The sequence below is a fragment of the Physeter macrocephalus genome, chromosome 7, assembly GCF_002837175.3.
Source record: "Physeter macrocephalus isolate SW-GA chromosome 7, ASM283717v5, whole genome shotgun sequence".
NCBI lineage: Eukaryota > Metazoa > Chordata > Mammalia > Artiodactyla > Physeteridae > Physeter > Physeter macrocephalus.
This window is the reverse complement of record NC_041220.1, coordinates 65049729-65066758: the sequence shown is the minus strand read 5'-3', so window position 1 is coordinate 65066758 and position 17030 is coordinate 65049729. Positions and strand designations below refer to the sequence as shown.

At 39.6% G+C, this 17030-nt stretch overlaps 1 protein-coding gene across 11 annotated transcripts in view; it reads right to left on the bottom strand.

Moving 5' to 3' along the window:
• The window catches only part of MTHFD2L (methylenetetrahydrofolate dehydrogenase (NADP+ dependent) 2 like), a 134512-nt gene that overhangs the window by 3688 nt on the left and 113794 nt on the right, over nt 1-17030 (bottom strand). For 4 of the 11 annotated variants that reach the window (XM_024115391.3, XM_028491907.2, XM_024115392.3 and 1 more), the window contains one exon: nt 14536-14661. In XM_024115391.3, coding sequence (XP_023971159.1) covers nt 14536-14661 — 126 coding nt within the window. Of the gene's footprint in view, nt 1-2601; nt 2924-4600; nt 6171-8357; nt 8735-9956; nt 10126-14535; nt 14662-17030 lie in introns of those variants that run through there. The other 7 variants (XR_003680550.2, XR_003680551.2, XR_003680549.2 and 4 more) reach the window with 6 other exon arrangements.

Below are 17030 nucleotides of genomic sequence, written 5' to 3'. Positions count from 1 at the left end.
GTGAGATTCAGATCCGATAAACCACTGATCTGGTATTATACCCTCCTCTTTCAAATTATGTTTTTCACAACATGCTTACTATTGCATTCTTTTGCTCAAAAAGTGAGGTTTGAGGTGGAGGAATAGGGAATGAGAATAAGCTGTTGCATGAAATAATACCTGCCCGAAATTTGTAGCTCTGTGTCTGTAGTTTTGCACACTTTACTGTGGAAGCTAACACACATTTATCCTGTCCTGTCTATCACTTCATAGAATTGGACTATGTGATAGGTAATGGGTCTTTACCTGACCTGGGCGAGGACTTCTCTGGACATTCATAAGCATTTAGTTGCATCAACAGAGCCCTGGAAATTACTCACTAGGCAGAAGTTTATGACATCACTGTGAACACACCTGGTTATACAAATACTTGTTTCAAATATTTTTATCTTTGAAATAAACTGGGCAGATGTGAAGATGAAGTTTGTACACAGTCATGAGAAGCAGATTGTGATGAATCTGATTTAAAAAATATAAGATCTCTATTCCTTTTAATTTGATTTTCATTAGGTTCCACATCTGAGAAAGAAATGTTAAATTTTTCTTCTGCTGGCTAGTGTTAATATATTCTTTGTCTATTTACATAAGGACCAAGATATGGAAGTGACTTCTCAACAGAGATGAGAAATTATCATTGGCCAATACCAATGGGTACAGATGCCAATGCTTAAAAGAAATCCTCTAGTCTAATGATTTTGCATAACTATTTCAAGGCTGTCCTAAGTGACATGTTTATGAAGTACCAGAAGTGGCTTATGAGTTAAACTCAGTCATGTGAGAAAGAGTTAAATTCAATACATGTTTGATGCTCTGAAGAGCATCTTCCCCAACCATGTCCGAGAGATAGTTAAGTTAACAAGCATTACATCACCAGAATAACTTCGCATATGCTGGTCTTTCCCGAGGGCAGACAAGGGTTTGCACCTGTTTGTAGAAGATGACGCTATTAAAGATTAAACCTATTATGTGTGGGGAAAAGGTGTGCTATAGGCTCCATTGAAAACAATTACAGAAGAATTTTTAGGCAATAGTTTCATTCAGAAATTTATTTACTGTGAGGGAGTATGTGCGGGTTTTAAGGAAAATACTAACAATTCTGTATATATGAGAATCAGGTATTAGATCTTGATTGATATCAATGCTTTCAAGAGAGGCTCATGAACAGGTATCTCAAAACCAGAGTGAGATTAAATTTCAAAAAGTCAACATGATTTTAGAGTTACTGAAACTGACAGTGGAGGCAAGTAAAATAATCACCAAATCCTATTGTTACCTGTGTGGAACTTACTCTAGGGAATGAGATTTAGATGGAAATGACTTGATAATGTTTAAAGCAGTTACCTGAAAATAAGAATATTTTGAGGAAAGGTGACAATTATGATAATTTATCTGAATGACCTCTCTGTAAACGCTTGACCCAGCAAAGTATATTCTATAGATTTCCTTAAAAATAATGCTCTACCAGCCAGATTTAGACATTAGAGAGTGTATGTTCAGTTGTATAGAAAGGAAAGAAATTACCATTTTAAATCAGTCATTTTGGACACAAGATTTGCCTTTGTACATACTATTTTCTTTGACATATACTTCCTGCACTTCTCCATCTGATGAATACTTATTCTTCCTTTTCAGACCTGGCTAAATGTCACTTTCTTAGTGGTACTTGTTAGCTCCCCAGGCTGCGTTAACTGTTCATTCATTGATCCATGAAACTTAGAGTGATTTTCAGTTTGTAGTCATAGAGTATGTTGGAATCTCCTGAGAACTGTAGTCAAACTAGATATGCCCCCTCCCACCACATGATTCCAGTACACACCACTGAGAATCACTGCTGAAATGAGAGATGTTTCTAACTGGTGGGGGTAGGGGGGAGTATTATACATATAAACAGTGTAGAGTAGATTTAAAACAAGGTTAAAATTCACTGCTTCAGTGAAGGCTACTTCACATGGTGGCCTCAGGTTTCCCAGTCAGGTCCCAGGCAAACCCCAGTGTGCAATACTTGAATACCCCATAGGTCAAAGCAAGTCACATGGTCAAGCTCCAATTTAAAGGCCTGGAATAGGAAGAATGGCAAGGTCACATTGCCAAGAGGATGTGCTTATGAGGACAGAAGATAGTATAGTCATTTTTTATAATCTACTATAATCGTCTCTTGGATTTCAGTCTCTACCTTATTAGCCATATAACCTGCTGCCAGATTTATTCTTTAAAACACAGATTAGATCATTTGAGCTTATAAACATTTGATGAATCTTGACTGTCTCTAGGATGAAATAAAATTCTTTGTCATGGCAATTAGGATTTTTATGATATGGCCCTACATCCATGTTTGCATTATTTCCTAACCCTGGCATATTTTCCTAACCTCATTATTCACTGTTCCCACACATGCTAAAAACTGCCCCGGCTAAGTTTACAGCAAAAGTTTCATAAGAAAGACAGCCATAGTCACTGTCCCTTGGAACTTACAGTCTAGTTGGGGGCTATATATTACAAATATAATTACCTAAGTAGTAATTGAGCTAAGGCTATGAAATATCCTACAAACAAAATGCTTACTGCACTGTGAACATGCTGGGAGGACCTAACAGCCTGAGCACATGTGGCGTATCTCTGCCAAGTCCAGAAATCAGAGGATGAACCAAACTTTTCCGCGTGAAATGGAGAGGTGAGGAGTAGACAGTGTTCTTGGTCGGGGAACAGTGTTTGTGATGAGGTGGAAATAACCTTTTCCCCAGGCAGAAAATGGCGTGAACTCCTGGAAACACTGCAAGAAGGCCAGCAGGGCTGACATGTAGAAGTGAAGAGTGCAGAAGATGACGTGAAAGAGTCTAGCTCATGTAGAGCCCAGCAGACAACGCTAAAAATTGAGGGCATTAACCTAAGAGCAATGGTTAAAGTATTTTTATTTTTATTTATTGAAGTATAGTTGATTTACAATGTTGTATTAACTACTGCTATACAGCAATACATATATACATATATATACATATATACATACTTTTTAAAAATATATTCTTTTCTATTATGGTTTATCATAGGATACTGAATATAGTTCTCTGTGCTTTACAGTAGGACCTTGTTGTTTATAAAGTATTATTAAAATTTGGAAAAAAAATATTCTGAGGCAGGATAAGTCAAATGGGGAAACTACCTATTCTGTGTACATTTTTCTAATGAGATCAGTTTATCATCTGGGACAGAGAAGGGAGAACACAAAAGTATCAATAGCAACATAAAGTGAGACGTGCTAAGATGGGAATAAATTCTGGTTCTTGTGGGAGCACCCCAAATCAAATGGGGGTCAGAGAAATATTTGTAAAGTGACAGAAAATCTTCAAGATTTTATGGATGTCTGAGGGGGTAAGAAAGAAGGAGAGAATGCAATGCAAACATCGGGAATAATAAAAGCAAAGGAACTTTGGACTTGACAATGAAGCTGATGCAATGGAGGAGCTCAAAGAAGTTCATTATGACCGAAGCACATAGTGTAAACAGAGAGTAGAAAGAGATGAGGCTAGGAAGGTGGTCAGGGGCTGCATAACCCCTAAGTGAGGGGTCAGGAAACTTAGATTGGGTGATGGCAGCTGTAGTTACTGTGTTCAGGGTGAATGAGCTTTTAAAAAAATATCTTTTGTGAATGAACCTAGGCATTTACATATTTAAGAATAACCAGTTTTGCAAGATGATAAATTGGAGAGAAAAATGTATGCTACTAAATAATTTTCAGAAGAAAATTTAAAGGAGAAATTCATGTTGTATTTTCATAAAGTTTCAGGTTCTTGAATGCTATTAAATTATCATTCAAGAACTCCTTTTTCAGCCTGGAATATATATCTAATCTGCTGTGCTCCCTTTTCTCCACTATAGAGACATCTACTTTTTATCATGTTATTGGCTTCAGATTTCTAAAGGGAAGAATTAACACTGGTTTCGCTTGACATAATTTCCAACATTTCTTACTTGAAGTCAACCATCTTTCAATGTCATGATAAGAAGAATAGGTATGGAGCAGAAGATATTCATGTTTAAAATTTGAGGTGATGAGAGGGATGATGAAAGAAACTAGGTGTTCAGTTTATGTGTGTGCCTCAAAAAAATCCAGGGGTGACACAAGGTGTGGAAATATTACTAATAAAGGATACTTATAACAACATAAGGGACATTAAAATGCCTTTTAACAATTAAGGTAGGAATAAAGGAGGAAGTATGTGATCATTAACCTTTTGGCACCAGCAACCCATGCTTCACCACAGGGTGTCTCTGGCTTGTGTGTTGTGTCATTATTTTCTCTGGAAAATTTACATTCCCAGGTTCCCAGGGCCTGAGCTTAATAACTCTCATCTAAAATACTTTGTTAGGAAGACTCACTAATTCTTAGGCAGATAGTGAATTTCTGCTTACAGTACATGATATACTACTCCAAAGTTCCCAAATAATGGAATCTCCATATGTACCTAAACAGAATTTAATTTTGCTAATACAGTTTGGAAATTGTATATTCTGGCAAAGTCAAAGAATATATTTGTGCTTTATAAATCTATTTTGGGGTGGAAGAGGAGGAATTGATATCTCAAGTTCCTGTAGTATTGTTTTATTTCCCTTTATATTTTGTCCAATTCTCTGTCTCTTTCAAGGAAGTACTCTATAGCCCATGTCAGATTTCCAACAACGCTACAACTAATTTTTAAAACAAACCCCCTTCTCCAAAAGGAAAAAGGGATGATTCCTTATCTGTGGCAACGAGCAGCGGAAGAAAAACTCCTCATTCCTTTCATGTGAATTTCAGCCTCCTCCTATACATGTGCAATTGCCTAAGTTAAATGCTTGGAGATTTCCCCTTGCTTCTAAATGCAGTCCATTTAGGCATGATGTCTCAAACATATCCACTATAATGAAGGGGAGACACGCTTCAGGAAAATGAAGTGCATGAATAACAACCAGAAAAACTTGACTGGCACAAGACTGGAGAAATAGTATGACTCAGGAGATAGTATGGAAAACACTCTACTTTCTCATATGGTTGATAAAAAAAATGGCACTTGAGAGCATGATGAGCCAGAGTAAAGGGCTCCTTGAGAAGTGAATGGCTTGCCACTGAATTCTTGCAAGGCAGCGAGAAATCAGGTGCCCCAGAGACAATTTACTACGCTTTCTCTTGCATTTACCTAGCTGCCTGATTCCTGGGGTGTCTACAAGGTTTTGTGTTTTTTTTTTTACATATATTAAGATATTCATTATCATGGCACCCAGTGGGGGTATTAATGGGACAGACAGGATTAATGCCCTACTGGGGACAAGAATATGAGACTCTGGACACATTTCTATAAGTTGTACTTACAAGGACTTCCTTCACCTGTTTACTGTATTACCTGAATGGGTAAGGTGGCTAAGCCTTTTCCTCCTTTTTTGTTTTAGCTTTAGTTACTTTTCTTCTTATGTTAAATCAAATCTATGTATATCCAGCTACTGTATCATAGATATTAATATCCAAAACTGCCACTCACACAACTCGGAAGGCTTTCAATGGAGCCAAATAGCAAATCAATCACCCGATGAAATTCTGAAATTGTTTTCTATAAACTCCGTCTATGACCCACCAGAGGAACCTCCTTTCTGACCATGAATGGTATCAGCCATCATTGCCAATTTCTATTTTGGTGGGCAGGAGTAGGGAATCACTGCTAGGATATTTCTAGTACTCGATCAACATGACTGAAAATATCTTCCTTTCATGACTTCCTTTACAAAAAATTATCATTTACTCCTGCCATTCTCCCCAATCCTTTTACTTTCCTACCCAATCCTTTTCCTCAAGCTTCTGAACATTTGTACAATAGAGTGGCAAATCTGTAAACTAGATAGGCTGTTTGGAGTCTTCTCAAAATCTCTTGGCAGGGTCTTGATCCCAGTAGTCTGTCATTATCAACCCAAGACACTAGGAGATAAAATTTCCCTTCCAAAGAAACTTTTATTTTTAAAAGGTCCTGAGAAACAACTACAAAAAAAAAAAAAAGAAAAAAAAGAAATCTCATCCTTCAGTATAAAAGAAGAAAGACTTGCAGAGGCATCAGGCACTTCTTCTGTTCTGGTAGATGGCCTTTTTGTGCTTCAACTTTCACTCTTCTCTATAAAGACAGATCATTCAATGTCAAATACGTTCTACTAAAAAGTATGTCTCTAAAGGTTGACCTGATTTCAAAGACATAGACTTCACGGTAAGCATCTTGTCCATGTTGTAAGTAACAAGGTGGCAATTGGCTCACTGGTAGGGATTTCATAGTGACCATCAGTGGTTCTACCTGCTTTCTGAAATGACATAGTAGCACTATCACCACAGTATTAGTAATAGTCTCTCTAACAGAGGCTTTTGCCAATTTCTATCAGCTTTTTAAAAAATGACTGGAAGAGATCACCTCTGGGCTACAGTGTTAGATTTTCTTTTATACTAAAGCTGAACTTTTTTTTTTTTTTTTCTGGTAGTGGGGCCTCTCACCGCTGCGGCCTCTTTCAATTGTGAACTCTGACCTGCTTATCCAGGCAATGAATTCCAGGTTTCAGCGGAAAGGCTTTTTAATGAAACTCTCATCTTAGGAAAGCAAGGGATGGTGCTTTATTCAAACATATCTAATTCTTAAGGGATCCTCCCGGACCGGGGCACGAACCCGTGTCCCCTGCATTGGCAGGCGGACTCTCAACCACTGCGCCACCAGGAAGCCCTAAAGCTGAACTTCTGAGCTACCTTGTAATCATTTACCACGAAAAGTTGATATTTTGAGTTGGACTGATCAACCATATTGTTATTGACTGAATATTTGTGTTCCTCAAAATTCATATGTTGAAATCCTACCCTCCAGTGTGATGGTATTAGGAGGTGAGGCCTTTGGGAGATGATTAGGGGTCATGAGGGTTCCAACCTCATGAATGGAATTAATACTCTTTAAAAAAAAGACCCCAGAGAACTCTCGCTTTTTGTGCCATGTGACGATACAATGAGAAATTAGCTGTCTGTAATTCAGAAGGGTTCTCACCAGAACCTGACTATGATGGCACACTGATCTTGGACTTCCAGTGTCCAGAAGTGTAAGAAATAAATGCTTGTTGGTTATGCCACCCAGTCTATGGTAATTTGTTATAGCAGCCCAAACTGACTAAGATACATATCATCAAATTAAAATGATTAACACGGAAGCTGAGTTGGTAGAGGGCCAGTCTAATTCTGGTTCTTTACAATGTCATCACAGATTAATAGTTCTCTAAAAGTGATATCATTCCAAAATAGTCTTATTTCCTTAGAAACTGGTAACATGCTCTTACTTTCCCATCTTGTAGAACAGCGGTCCCCAATCTTTTTGGCACCAGGGACCGCTTTTGTGGAAGACAATTTTTCCACAGGGTGGGGGATGTGGGGGGTGGTGGGGAATGGTTCAGGTGGTAATGGGGGTGATGATTCAGGTGGTAATGTGAGCAATGGGGAGCGATGGGGAACGGCAGATGAAGCTTCGGTGCCCCGCCCGCCGCTCACCTCCTGCCGTGAGGCCTGGTTCCTAACAGGCCGGAGGACTGCTACCAGTCCACAGCCCAGGGGGGTTGGGACCCCTGTTGTAGAACACACATTTGGAATAAGTAGTACCAAAACCACTTCCAAAAGAAGCTTACTTTGACATATAATCTAGAGAATATAAGTTCCGTGAGAGCAGGGACTTTGTCTCTCTGTGCATGGCTATATCCCTAGTACCCGGAAGGTGTGTTGGGTGAGAAATATGTGCTAAGCAAATCAATGTATGACTCAATGGATGTATCACTACTGAATCTGGGTTGCTGTAGATTAATAATGTGTTGGATGCCACCTTGAGTGGGAGATTTTGTTCCCATTAGGGCAACTATAAGGAATTGCTTATGTAATGTAAGAGTGACACAGGAGATTTATCAGTATCGAGGATGATCATACAAATGACCAATGATATGACTAAGAAGGTTGAGACCTGGTATGGGATGGAGAGACAAAAGAAATGTAGGACAAGAAGCTTATGTTACAGAGGCATACAATTTAGTAGGGAACAACTAAACAAAAGTGCAAGGTAGTACAGGATTAAGAGCAAAAAGAAGGGCTTCCCTGGTGGTGCAGTGGTTGAGAGTCCGCCTGCCAACGCAGGGGACGTGGGTTCGTGCCCCGGTGCGGGAAGATCCCACATGCCGCGGAGCGGCTGGGCCCGTGAGCCATGGCCGCTGAGCCTGCGCGTCCGGAGCCTGTGTTCCGCAACGGGAGAGGCCACAACAGTGAGAGGCCCACTACAGGAGTTTGGAGAAGATGGGGATAAGCATGAGTGCTTTAAAGTTATTCATATGACTGTTGGGTGAAAACATACCTGATCAGAAGAGAGCTGAGGCCAGAAAAGTAATGAGGAGCTGGGTGGTAACTGAAATGTGAAGTTACATATTTCCGGATTAGTACTCTAGTGAAGGGGTCCCCAGTCCCTGGGCCACAGACCAGTCCGTGGCCTGTTCGGAACCAGGACGCACAGCAGGAGGTGAGCGGTGGGTGAGTGAGCGAAGCTTCGTCTGCCGCTCCCCATTGCTCCCCATTGCTTGAGTTAACGCCTGAACCATCTTCCTCCCTTGTCCATGGAAAAACTGTCTTCCATGAAACTGGAACTGGTCCCTGGTGCCTAAAAAAGTTGGGACTGCTGCTCTAGTGGGAATGGAGAGAAAGGCTGAACAATGTGCATGTACACAAACACAAACATACACTGTTTTCTGCCAGGTATCATGCTCAGCAAGTCACATACATTAGCTCAGGTGAGGTGATTATTTCATTTAATCTTCATAACAACTCTATAAGATAGGTATTATTTATCTCAGTTTTTCAGATGATAAAATCAAGTCTCAGAGAGGTGAAGTGATTTGCCAAGATCATAATTGTTTTAAGCAACAGAGCTAGAATTCAAACCTAAATCACCCTAATTCCAAATCATAATCTTTTATGAAAGGTTGTATATAATATAAAAACAGCATGGAGTAAAAGGTAACTCTCAGGTTTTGAATGTACGGTACTATGCATAAATAAGGCATTTGCAAGCAACTGTAGTAAAAGAAGAGAAAATACAGACGAAAAGCTGCTTTAAAAGCACTCTGGGAGTTTTATACTAGTTTCCTTTATAGTAGTTTCTCAGAAGAATGGTACCTTCTATGTAATTCTAGATCCTCTTCTGTCCTCATATTTTGACTATTGGGTTGGAATTTTGAGGAATAATTCTGACCAGATGGAGTCCCAAATTATAGGGTTCTTTTTGCTCTATGAGAGATTTGTCCAGTGGAGATTCTTTTGAAGAAATCATGGTAAAGCTACAGCTATTTGGGGCTAAATCACGATTATTTAGAATATCATACTTTCCTCATTCAACAATGTTGGACCTATTATTGAGTACATAAGGCCTTTTGTAATTTTTCCTCCTTGCCTTTGATCTCTGTTCCCTCCACATGGAAAGAGCCCCTTTTTCTTCTCCCACTTTCTGCCCTATATACACATAAATAGATGAAATTCATTGATCCTTTCAGACTCATCTCAAAAGGATTCTAGAACAGGTACCTTCACTCTTGCCTATTTGAAAACTCTTAGAGTCATAAATAATTCTCGTCTTCCTTTTATATCTAATCATTGGGCTTCCCTGGTGGCGCAGTGGTTGAGAGTCCGCCTGCCGATGCAGGGGACGTGGGTTCGTGCCCCGGTCCGAGAAGATCCCACATGCCGCGGAGTGGCTGGGCCCGTGAGCCATGGCCGCTGAGCCTGCGCGTCTGGAGCCTGTGCTCCGCAACCGGAGAGGCCACAACAGTGAGAGGCCCGCGTACCGCGCAAAAAAAAAAAAGAATATATCTAATCATTTAGCCAACCATTCTAACTCTCCTTTTAAATTGTATCTACCATCTAACTACTTCTTAATACTTTCACCCATTACCACCCTGGGCCACACCCCATCTTGGATAATTTCTTACCTGGATAATTACAGTGGGCTCTTAACAGGCACCCAATTTATATCCTCACCTCTCTAAGGTCTATTTGCCATTCAGAAAACCAGGGTTATCCTGTTAAAATGCAAAAATACCATGTCTTTGGCCCAAATCCTCCAATGGCTTTCCATTGCACTTAGAGTAAAATTCAAATTCCTTTCCATGGTCTGTAAGGCCGGTCATGATGTGGCACCCCTACTGCTACCTCATTGAGTTTATATCCGAGCATTCTTCCCCCTATTTATTCTGTCCCAGTTACAGTGGCCTTCTTCAGCTTATCAAAACCAGCAGCCACACTGCACCTCAAGGTTTTTACACGTGCTGTTCCATGTGTCTGGACTGTTCCTCCCCCATATAGCCACATGGCTCTCTCCCTCACTTTGTTCAGGTCAGCAGGTAGCTTTCTCTGACCACCCTTTCTAAACAACTTCACTCCATAAATCTATAGCCCCCCTTTTCCTGTTTTATTTTTGTAATATTAAATACTGCCTAATATAGTATATGTATATATTTGTTTATTATCTGTCTTCTCCAACCAGAATGTAAGCTACTTTTGGGGAAGGACTTGGCCTATTTCTGTCACTGTTGCATCCCAAGTGCCTATGACAATGCCTAACACAAAGCATTTCCCACCCCCTCCTGCATCCCATCCCGCAGTTCCTCTCTGGCCTCCAGGAATTCCTGAGAGGACCCTGAGCAGCCCCTCCTCTTCCCACTGTCCTCCTCAGCATTTTTTTTTTTTTTTTTTTCCCGGTACGCGGGCCTCTCACTGTTGTGGCCTCTCCCGTTGCGGAGCACAGGCTCCGGACGCGCAGGCTCAGCGGCCACGGCTCCCGGGCCCAGCCGCTCCGCGGCACGTGGGATCTTCTCGGACCGGGGCACGAACCCGTGTCCCCTGCATCGGCAGGCGGACTCTCAACCACTGCGCCACCAGGGAAGCCCCAAGCACATATTTTTTGCAGAAGGTTGCTGCTAGTCTCGTGAAGGTTACTGCTAGTCACGAGCAGGCATCACCATGAAGGATTTTAGTGCTTCTGTAGATACGAGGAGATGCAAGAATTGGGCTCATAAAATCTTCTCCTGAAAATCTCTATCTGAAGACCTGTTCTGCCAGTTTTTCCCAGAGTACAGAGTGCCTCATTCCTGATCTCCACCCTGAACTCCTCTCAGGGGGTGTTGAAGGTCAGCAACTGCAGCAGCTCTTGATTTAATCCTTGTAGAGGCAGATGGCAAGTGCCAATTTGTAGCTGGCATAACAATACCTACCTTATAGGGTTATCATAATAACTGAATCAAAATTAAACAATTATAGGGTTATCATATGTAAAATGATAGGGTTATCATAGGGTTATAGGGTTATCATATGTAAAAGCCTGAGAACAATACCTAGCACACTGTAAGCACTACACAAACACTAGCTATGAGAGCAGGAAATAAGAGCAGGAAACCCTAGTAGATGACGGAAGATGTGGTCTAGAGGAAATTATATCTAAAGCAAAACAGAAAACCTGTCCTTAAAGTCAAAAGGAAATATTTAGGGTATTTTTATATTTCCTTTTGTCAATAACTATAGTAAGGGTGATGCAATCTTCATGTTGTATTTGATATAAAATATCACTCTTCTTAGAGAGAAGCCTGATTTAAAATTGAAGCTAAAATATCTAATAATGAAGAAGAATACAAATAGGCATCTATATTTTCTCAGAAATAATATAGATTAAATGACTCCTGGTTTTATGTCATTGAATTTGTAAAATAATTTGCAGTTATTTACATATTTCCAACAGTGCCCAAATGAGGTCATGAATGAAATTTTTCTTTAAAAATCATTCCCATCAAAGTAATCTACTTGAAATAGGCCATGTTGTTTCCTTTGTTAGTGAGCTAAAGATTTCTGCAAGGACAATTTACTTCAGCACTGGATTTTACCTGCATCTGTTTTATCTATCTTGCCTATGGTTATAGTGAAACTTTCACTGATACTCACAAAGCATCCACACTCCCTGTGGCAATTTACAGCCAAACACTACCTGTAAGTTTTGCATCAGAACCCACGTGAAAGCTCCTCCCTCTCAGCTGCAGGATCATCCCTCACCTCAAGTTAAGTCCTGATCAACAACCTGAAGAGCAGCATGTCAAAACCTATCACTTGCGTGCTCCTCTGGGTGGCTGAGTCATGGCCTCACCGACAAGGCTTTCTTTACCAAGTCCAGGTCGTCCTTAGGGCTCTGGTTCCATAAACCAGCAGGGCAACAAGAGTAATATTATCAGTCACATGGGCGTAATTTATGATAGGGTCAGAAAAACCTGACTTTCCGAAAGTTTCTGTGTTTTTACACAATCGTGGTAGCACTCAGCTGAATGTCCAAGATGTACCAAGTGTTAGAGCCGGAAAGAGCCGTTGCCAACATTGTTATCATTTAACCAGTAACAACACTGATGGCCAGAAAGGTTGCAAAGTTATCAGGTTGCCATACTAGGTCTAAGAGCATCTCTTCAGTCTCCCAGCCCAATGCTCTTTCCTGATCATCTTATATCTTTGTCTCTCATGGTCATTTCCTTTTTTGTTTCATTATATACTTAGATACACATAACTGCAATTTAATTGAATAGATACTACCAAGAGATTGCATATCCATGTGTGACTTAGCATATGCACCCACCCCAAAATGCTCATTTTTTAATGTTTTCATAATACCCTTACAAGCAAAAAAAAATTCTTAGCTAAACATAGAATGCATGGAAATGATCTGAGACCAGTGAAACATCATATAAGAGAAGGGTCTTATAAAACATTGCCAACTGCTGAGTGAGCTTGCCCCACAAGCACAGTCAAGGTTGTGAGCTGTTAACATCCCTGCTTTTCTTGCCTCGAGCTGGTTATTATGTGCTGTCTGTGCCATCTGGGTGCATCATAAGTGTGTGGCGATTTTGCAATAAACCTGGTAACTAAAATGTAATCACGAAGCAGAATGACAGTGCAAAAGAATAAGAAATAAGGTCAGAAATAAAATACATTTAAAAATGAAATGTACCCTTACTCTTTCAAGTTGAGAAATTCAAATATATTATTGATATCTGACATTAGTGATTGAACATGAAAAATGAAATAAAGAAAAAAGGTCATTTCCTGAAGAGGTCAACATGTACACATAACACACACACATACATACAGACACACATGTTCACTTGGAGAGCCACCCTGCTAGGCTGGTAGGGCCCTGTGAATGACAGCCTATGAGGGCAGTAGATGATAAGGTCCATCTGTATTTTGCTCTCTTCACCATTCTGTCCCCAGAGTATTTTGTTCTCAGGTTTTCTTGTTTTTTTCTTTTCTTTTTAGCACCAGGCTCACCTTGCCTACCTGGACCTGGTCCCTGATGCACCCTGGAATCTCACATACATGGGGCCAATACCTTACTCAGAAGGACACTTCTGAGTCCCTGCATATTCATTTGTATTCCACACCATGCTAGGACTCGGGCAAACCATCAGCTGATGACTAGATTCCAAAAGAAAATGTAAAATTTGAATGATTTTAGAAAGAGCACCATTTTTCCTTTCAATTTGTCTATAAAGACACACCTATAACTTAAGGAAGTTCTCGCATGGCCCTGATTTTTTGGCCAGAATGATCAATCGAATATATAAAATCTTTCTAATATGAAAATATCTCCACTTCATTACATGCCTGTAGTATTAGACATCTAAGATTCCTAGACTATACTGAAAACCTGAATGCAGGTAAGTATCTGACAAAGATATTGGAAGTAAAATTGGATTGGGGGGTCAGGCATCTAAAAATATATCTATCTTGTGGTTGGTTTCCTCATCTGTAGAGATACGGCATTGGGTTGGAAATTTTTTTATTACTACACAATGGGTGCTTTATCTCCTTCATTGGCCATGGAAATGTTAGCCTAGCTCCTTTTTCTCATCCTCTTTAAAACACAAGTGAAGAATGTTGACTTGAATTATCCAGCTAACTGTCTACATCTGAAATATAGAGTTAGCAAACACACCTTAAGATGTCTTCTCGCTCCGAGAGTGAATGGCTGAGTATAGAGCATGGATGATGAAGTATAGAGACACACTCCCAAAAGTCAAAATAATGCTCACTATAAAAGGCCGGCTGAATTCTTTCATTAAAAAAATGCACTTTAAGGAATTTCATCTTAAAACTAAATAATAATGGTACAATTATATTTTTCTCCCAAGGAGGGAAAGAAGGAGGAAAGGAAGGATAGAAGGAAGGGCTGAAAGAAAGGGGGAAGGAAGATAGGAAGAAAGGAGTGAAGGAAGTCAGGCAGAAGGAAGGAAGGAAATATGTAATTGTCATTAAACTCTTTTCCCTCAGAGGAAAGATTAATGTAATGGTTGATAATAATACCCCAATCAAATAGAAAGTTTCTCTTTCTACTATCAAAACATGCAACATAGAATCTTTGTTTTTCTTCACTTATCAAAAGAGATATAGTTTACTACCTTCAAAGTCCACGTCTCCAACTAATTTTGTCTTTCCTGTCATTGGGTCATGGACATAGTTGATACCCACATCAATTACAGCAGCACCTTCTTTAACCATATCAGATGTAATCAACTTCGGAATACCTGAAAGCAAAACAGAGTTGTAAAACACTGGAAAATACTTAAGCTTTGTCCTTGAGTATAACAAAGTTTATACATTAGTTTATACCTCTAATGTTTTTCTTGTCATGGAAAGGTAGCACATGGGGGCATCTCTGGGTGAAATCCTGCCAGGATTTACCCTTTCACCTTAGAGATTGCTTACCAAAGCATTTCTCCAAATGGATACCCACTTGAGCAGCATCCTTTTGTATTTCATGTACTATAACTAGCATGGGAAGATTATGGAGATAAAACAGGCTCCTGCTGAGGGTGAGTGGAGTGAAAAAATTGGAAGATGGAGGTGGAGAGAAGAGAGGGAGGGAGGGAGGATAAAAAGAAAAAAAGTGAAAATGGTAATAATTCATATTCCTCAGAGTTGTGGTAAACGGTAAAGTGCTAAATACAAAGTATTATCTCATCCACTCCAAACATGAAAGGCTATCTTGAGCTATTTTTTTCTTGGTTTCTTTGATTCATTATGTCTGTATATGACTTGGAATGGTGTAAGAAACAGTTCTACTATTTCTCCATTCAAGTCTGAAAGGTATCTCTACAGAGATGTTATGTCACCATCTATATTTTATAACTCTTTTCAAATTTTATTTCAGGCACAACAGTACCAGCTAACAATGGCTAGTGTTCCAATTTTTTTGTTATAAATTAACAAACCATTCCCAAACTTAGTGTCTTAAAACAACAACTAATTATTATGTTCCACAGTTGTGTGAGTTGACTGAGCTCAGCTGGATGGATCTTCTTGGGGTTCTTTCATATAAATGGAGTCAGATAGGGGCTGCAGCTGGAGTCATCTAAAGCTGTGATGCAGCTGGTTGTCCGAGGTGACGCACTCAACAGGGCTACAGCTGATGCTCATGGCGGCTGAGCTCAGCTGGGGCTGTCAAAAGGAGCACATAGGTGTGGCCTCTCCATGCAGCTTGGGCTTCTCACAATCTGGCAGCTGGCTTCCAAGAGTGAGTGTTCCAAGTGATAGGAAATAGAAGGCGCCTGTCACTTAAGACTGGAACCTGGAAACTGGCACAATGTCACTTCTGTCATATTCTATTGGGCAGGCAGTGACAGAATCCACTTAGATTTAAAAGGAGGGATGGAGATGCCATTTCTCAGTGGGAGGAGAATCAAAATCACTTGCTACATCCCTTGCTGGAAAAGGGTTACCTGTTGTGTCAGCAGACGCTTTCTTCTAGCATCTGAATATTCATTTAAGCATTCCAGATGGTTTAAATGTCACCTTGTGGCATATGATTTTTACTGCTAGTAAGAATTGAAAGGCTATAAAGAAACAGTGCCAAAATAGATGTAGCTAGCTGATAGGTTCTTCAGCCACATAATGATACAACCAAGAAGGCATCAGTGTTTGAGATATATTTTTGTCTCTTGCTTTCCTATCCTATCCCATAGAACTTCTTCCTTTTTACCTGTTCTAGCATCGATATTGAGTATTGCTCTAAAGATAGTCATAAAATCCTGTTTCTTCTTGGCATTCAATAGAAAAAGAAACCATAATTGATTATGACTGCAGGAGATATTTTTAAGATCAAAATGTTGATGAAATAGTTATTAAAATCCAGCTACTATGCTTTTGAGAAAGATCCAGATCTCCCTCCTAATTAGAATTGTTCAGTACAATATCTCAGAAAATATCAACTGGGAATGGTCAAATGCACAATTTTCAGAAAAGAGGGAAATGTGAGCTTGATTTTAATTCCCAGGAAAATTACAAAATGGAAAAAACCTGAATGCATTTTTTTCTGATGATGATGTTACATATGTCCATTGCAGAAAATCTGAAAAATATTTAAAAGTTTAAGAGTAAAACAAAAATCACTATAATCTTGCCATCCAAAGATAAGAAGTATATTTTTATTGTATTTCTTTCTAGGATTTCAAAATATTTCTACATTAGATATAAAAGCCTGTAATTTTGTTTGCACCATGCTTCACTGTATATCTTACCACTTTGCATTAAAATTAAATTGTGAGCTTTTTCCTATTTTATCAATTATTTGAAATTTAAAAACTACATGAAATAATTTATTATATGAATTACCATAAGTCATTCATTCCTGCACTCTTTCCAATATTTTGCTATTATAAATAATGCAGTGATATCATTTATGCTCAGAAAACTATGATGATTTCTGAATTGCAGCATCACATTTGACAGAATTTTTCACTGAACCCTTATTAACATGACGGAAAAATGTGGGCTGTATAAAAGCTCTCACTGGTGGGCTTCCCTGGTGGCGCAGTGGTTGAGAGTCCGCCTGCCGATGCAGGGGACACGGGTTCGTGCCCCGGTCCAGGAAGATCCCACGTGCCGCGGAGCGGCT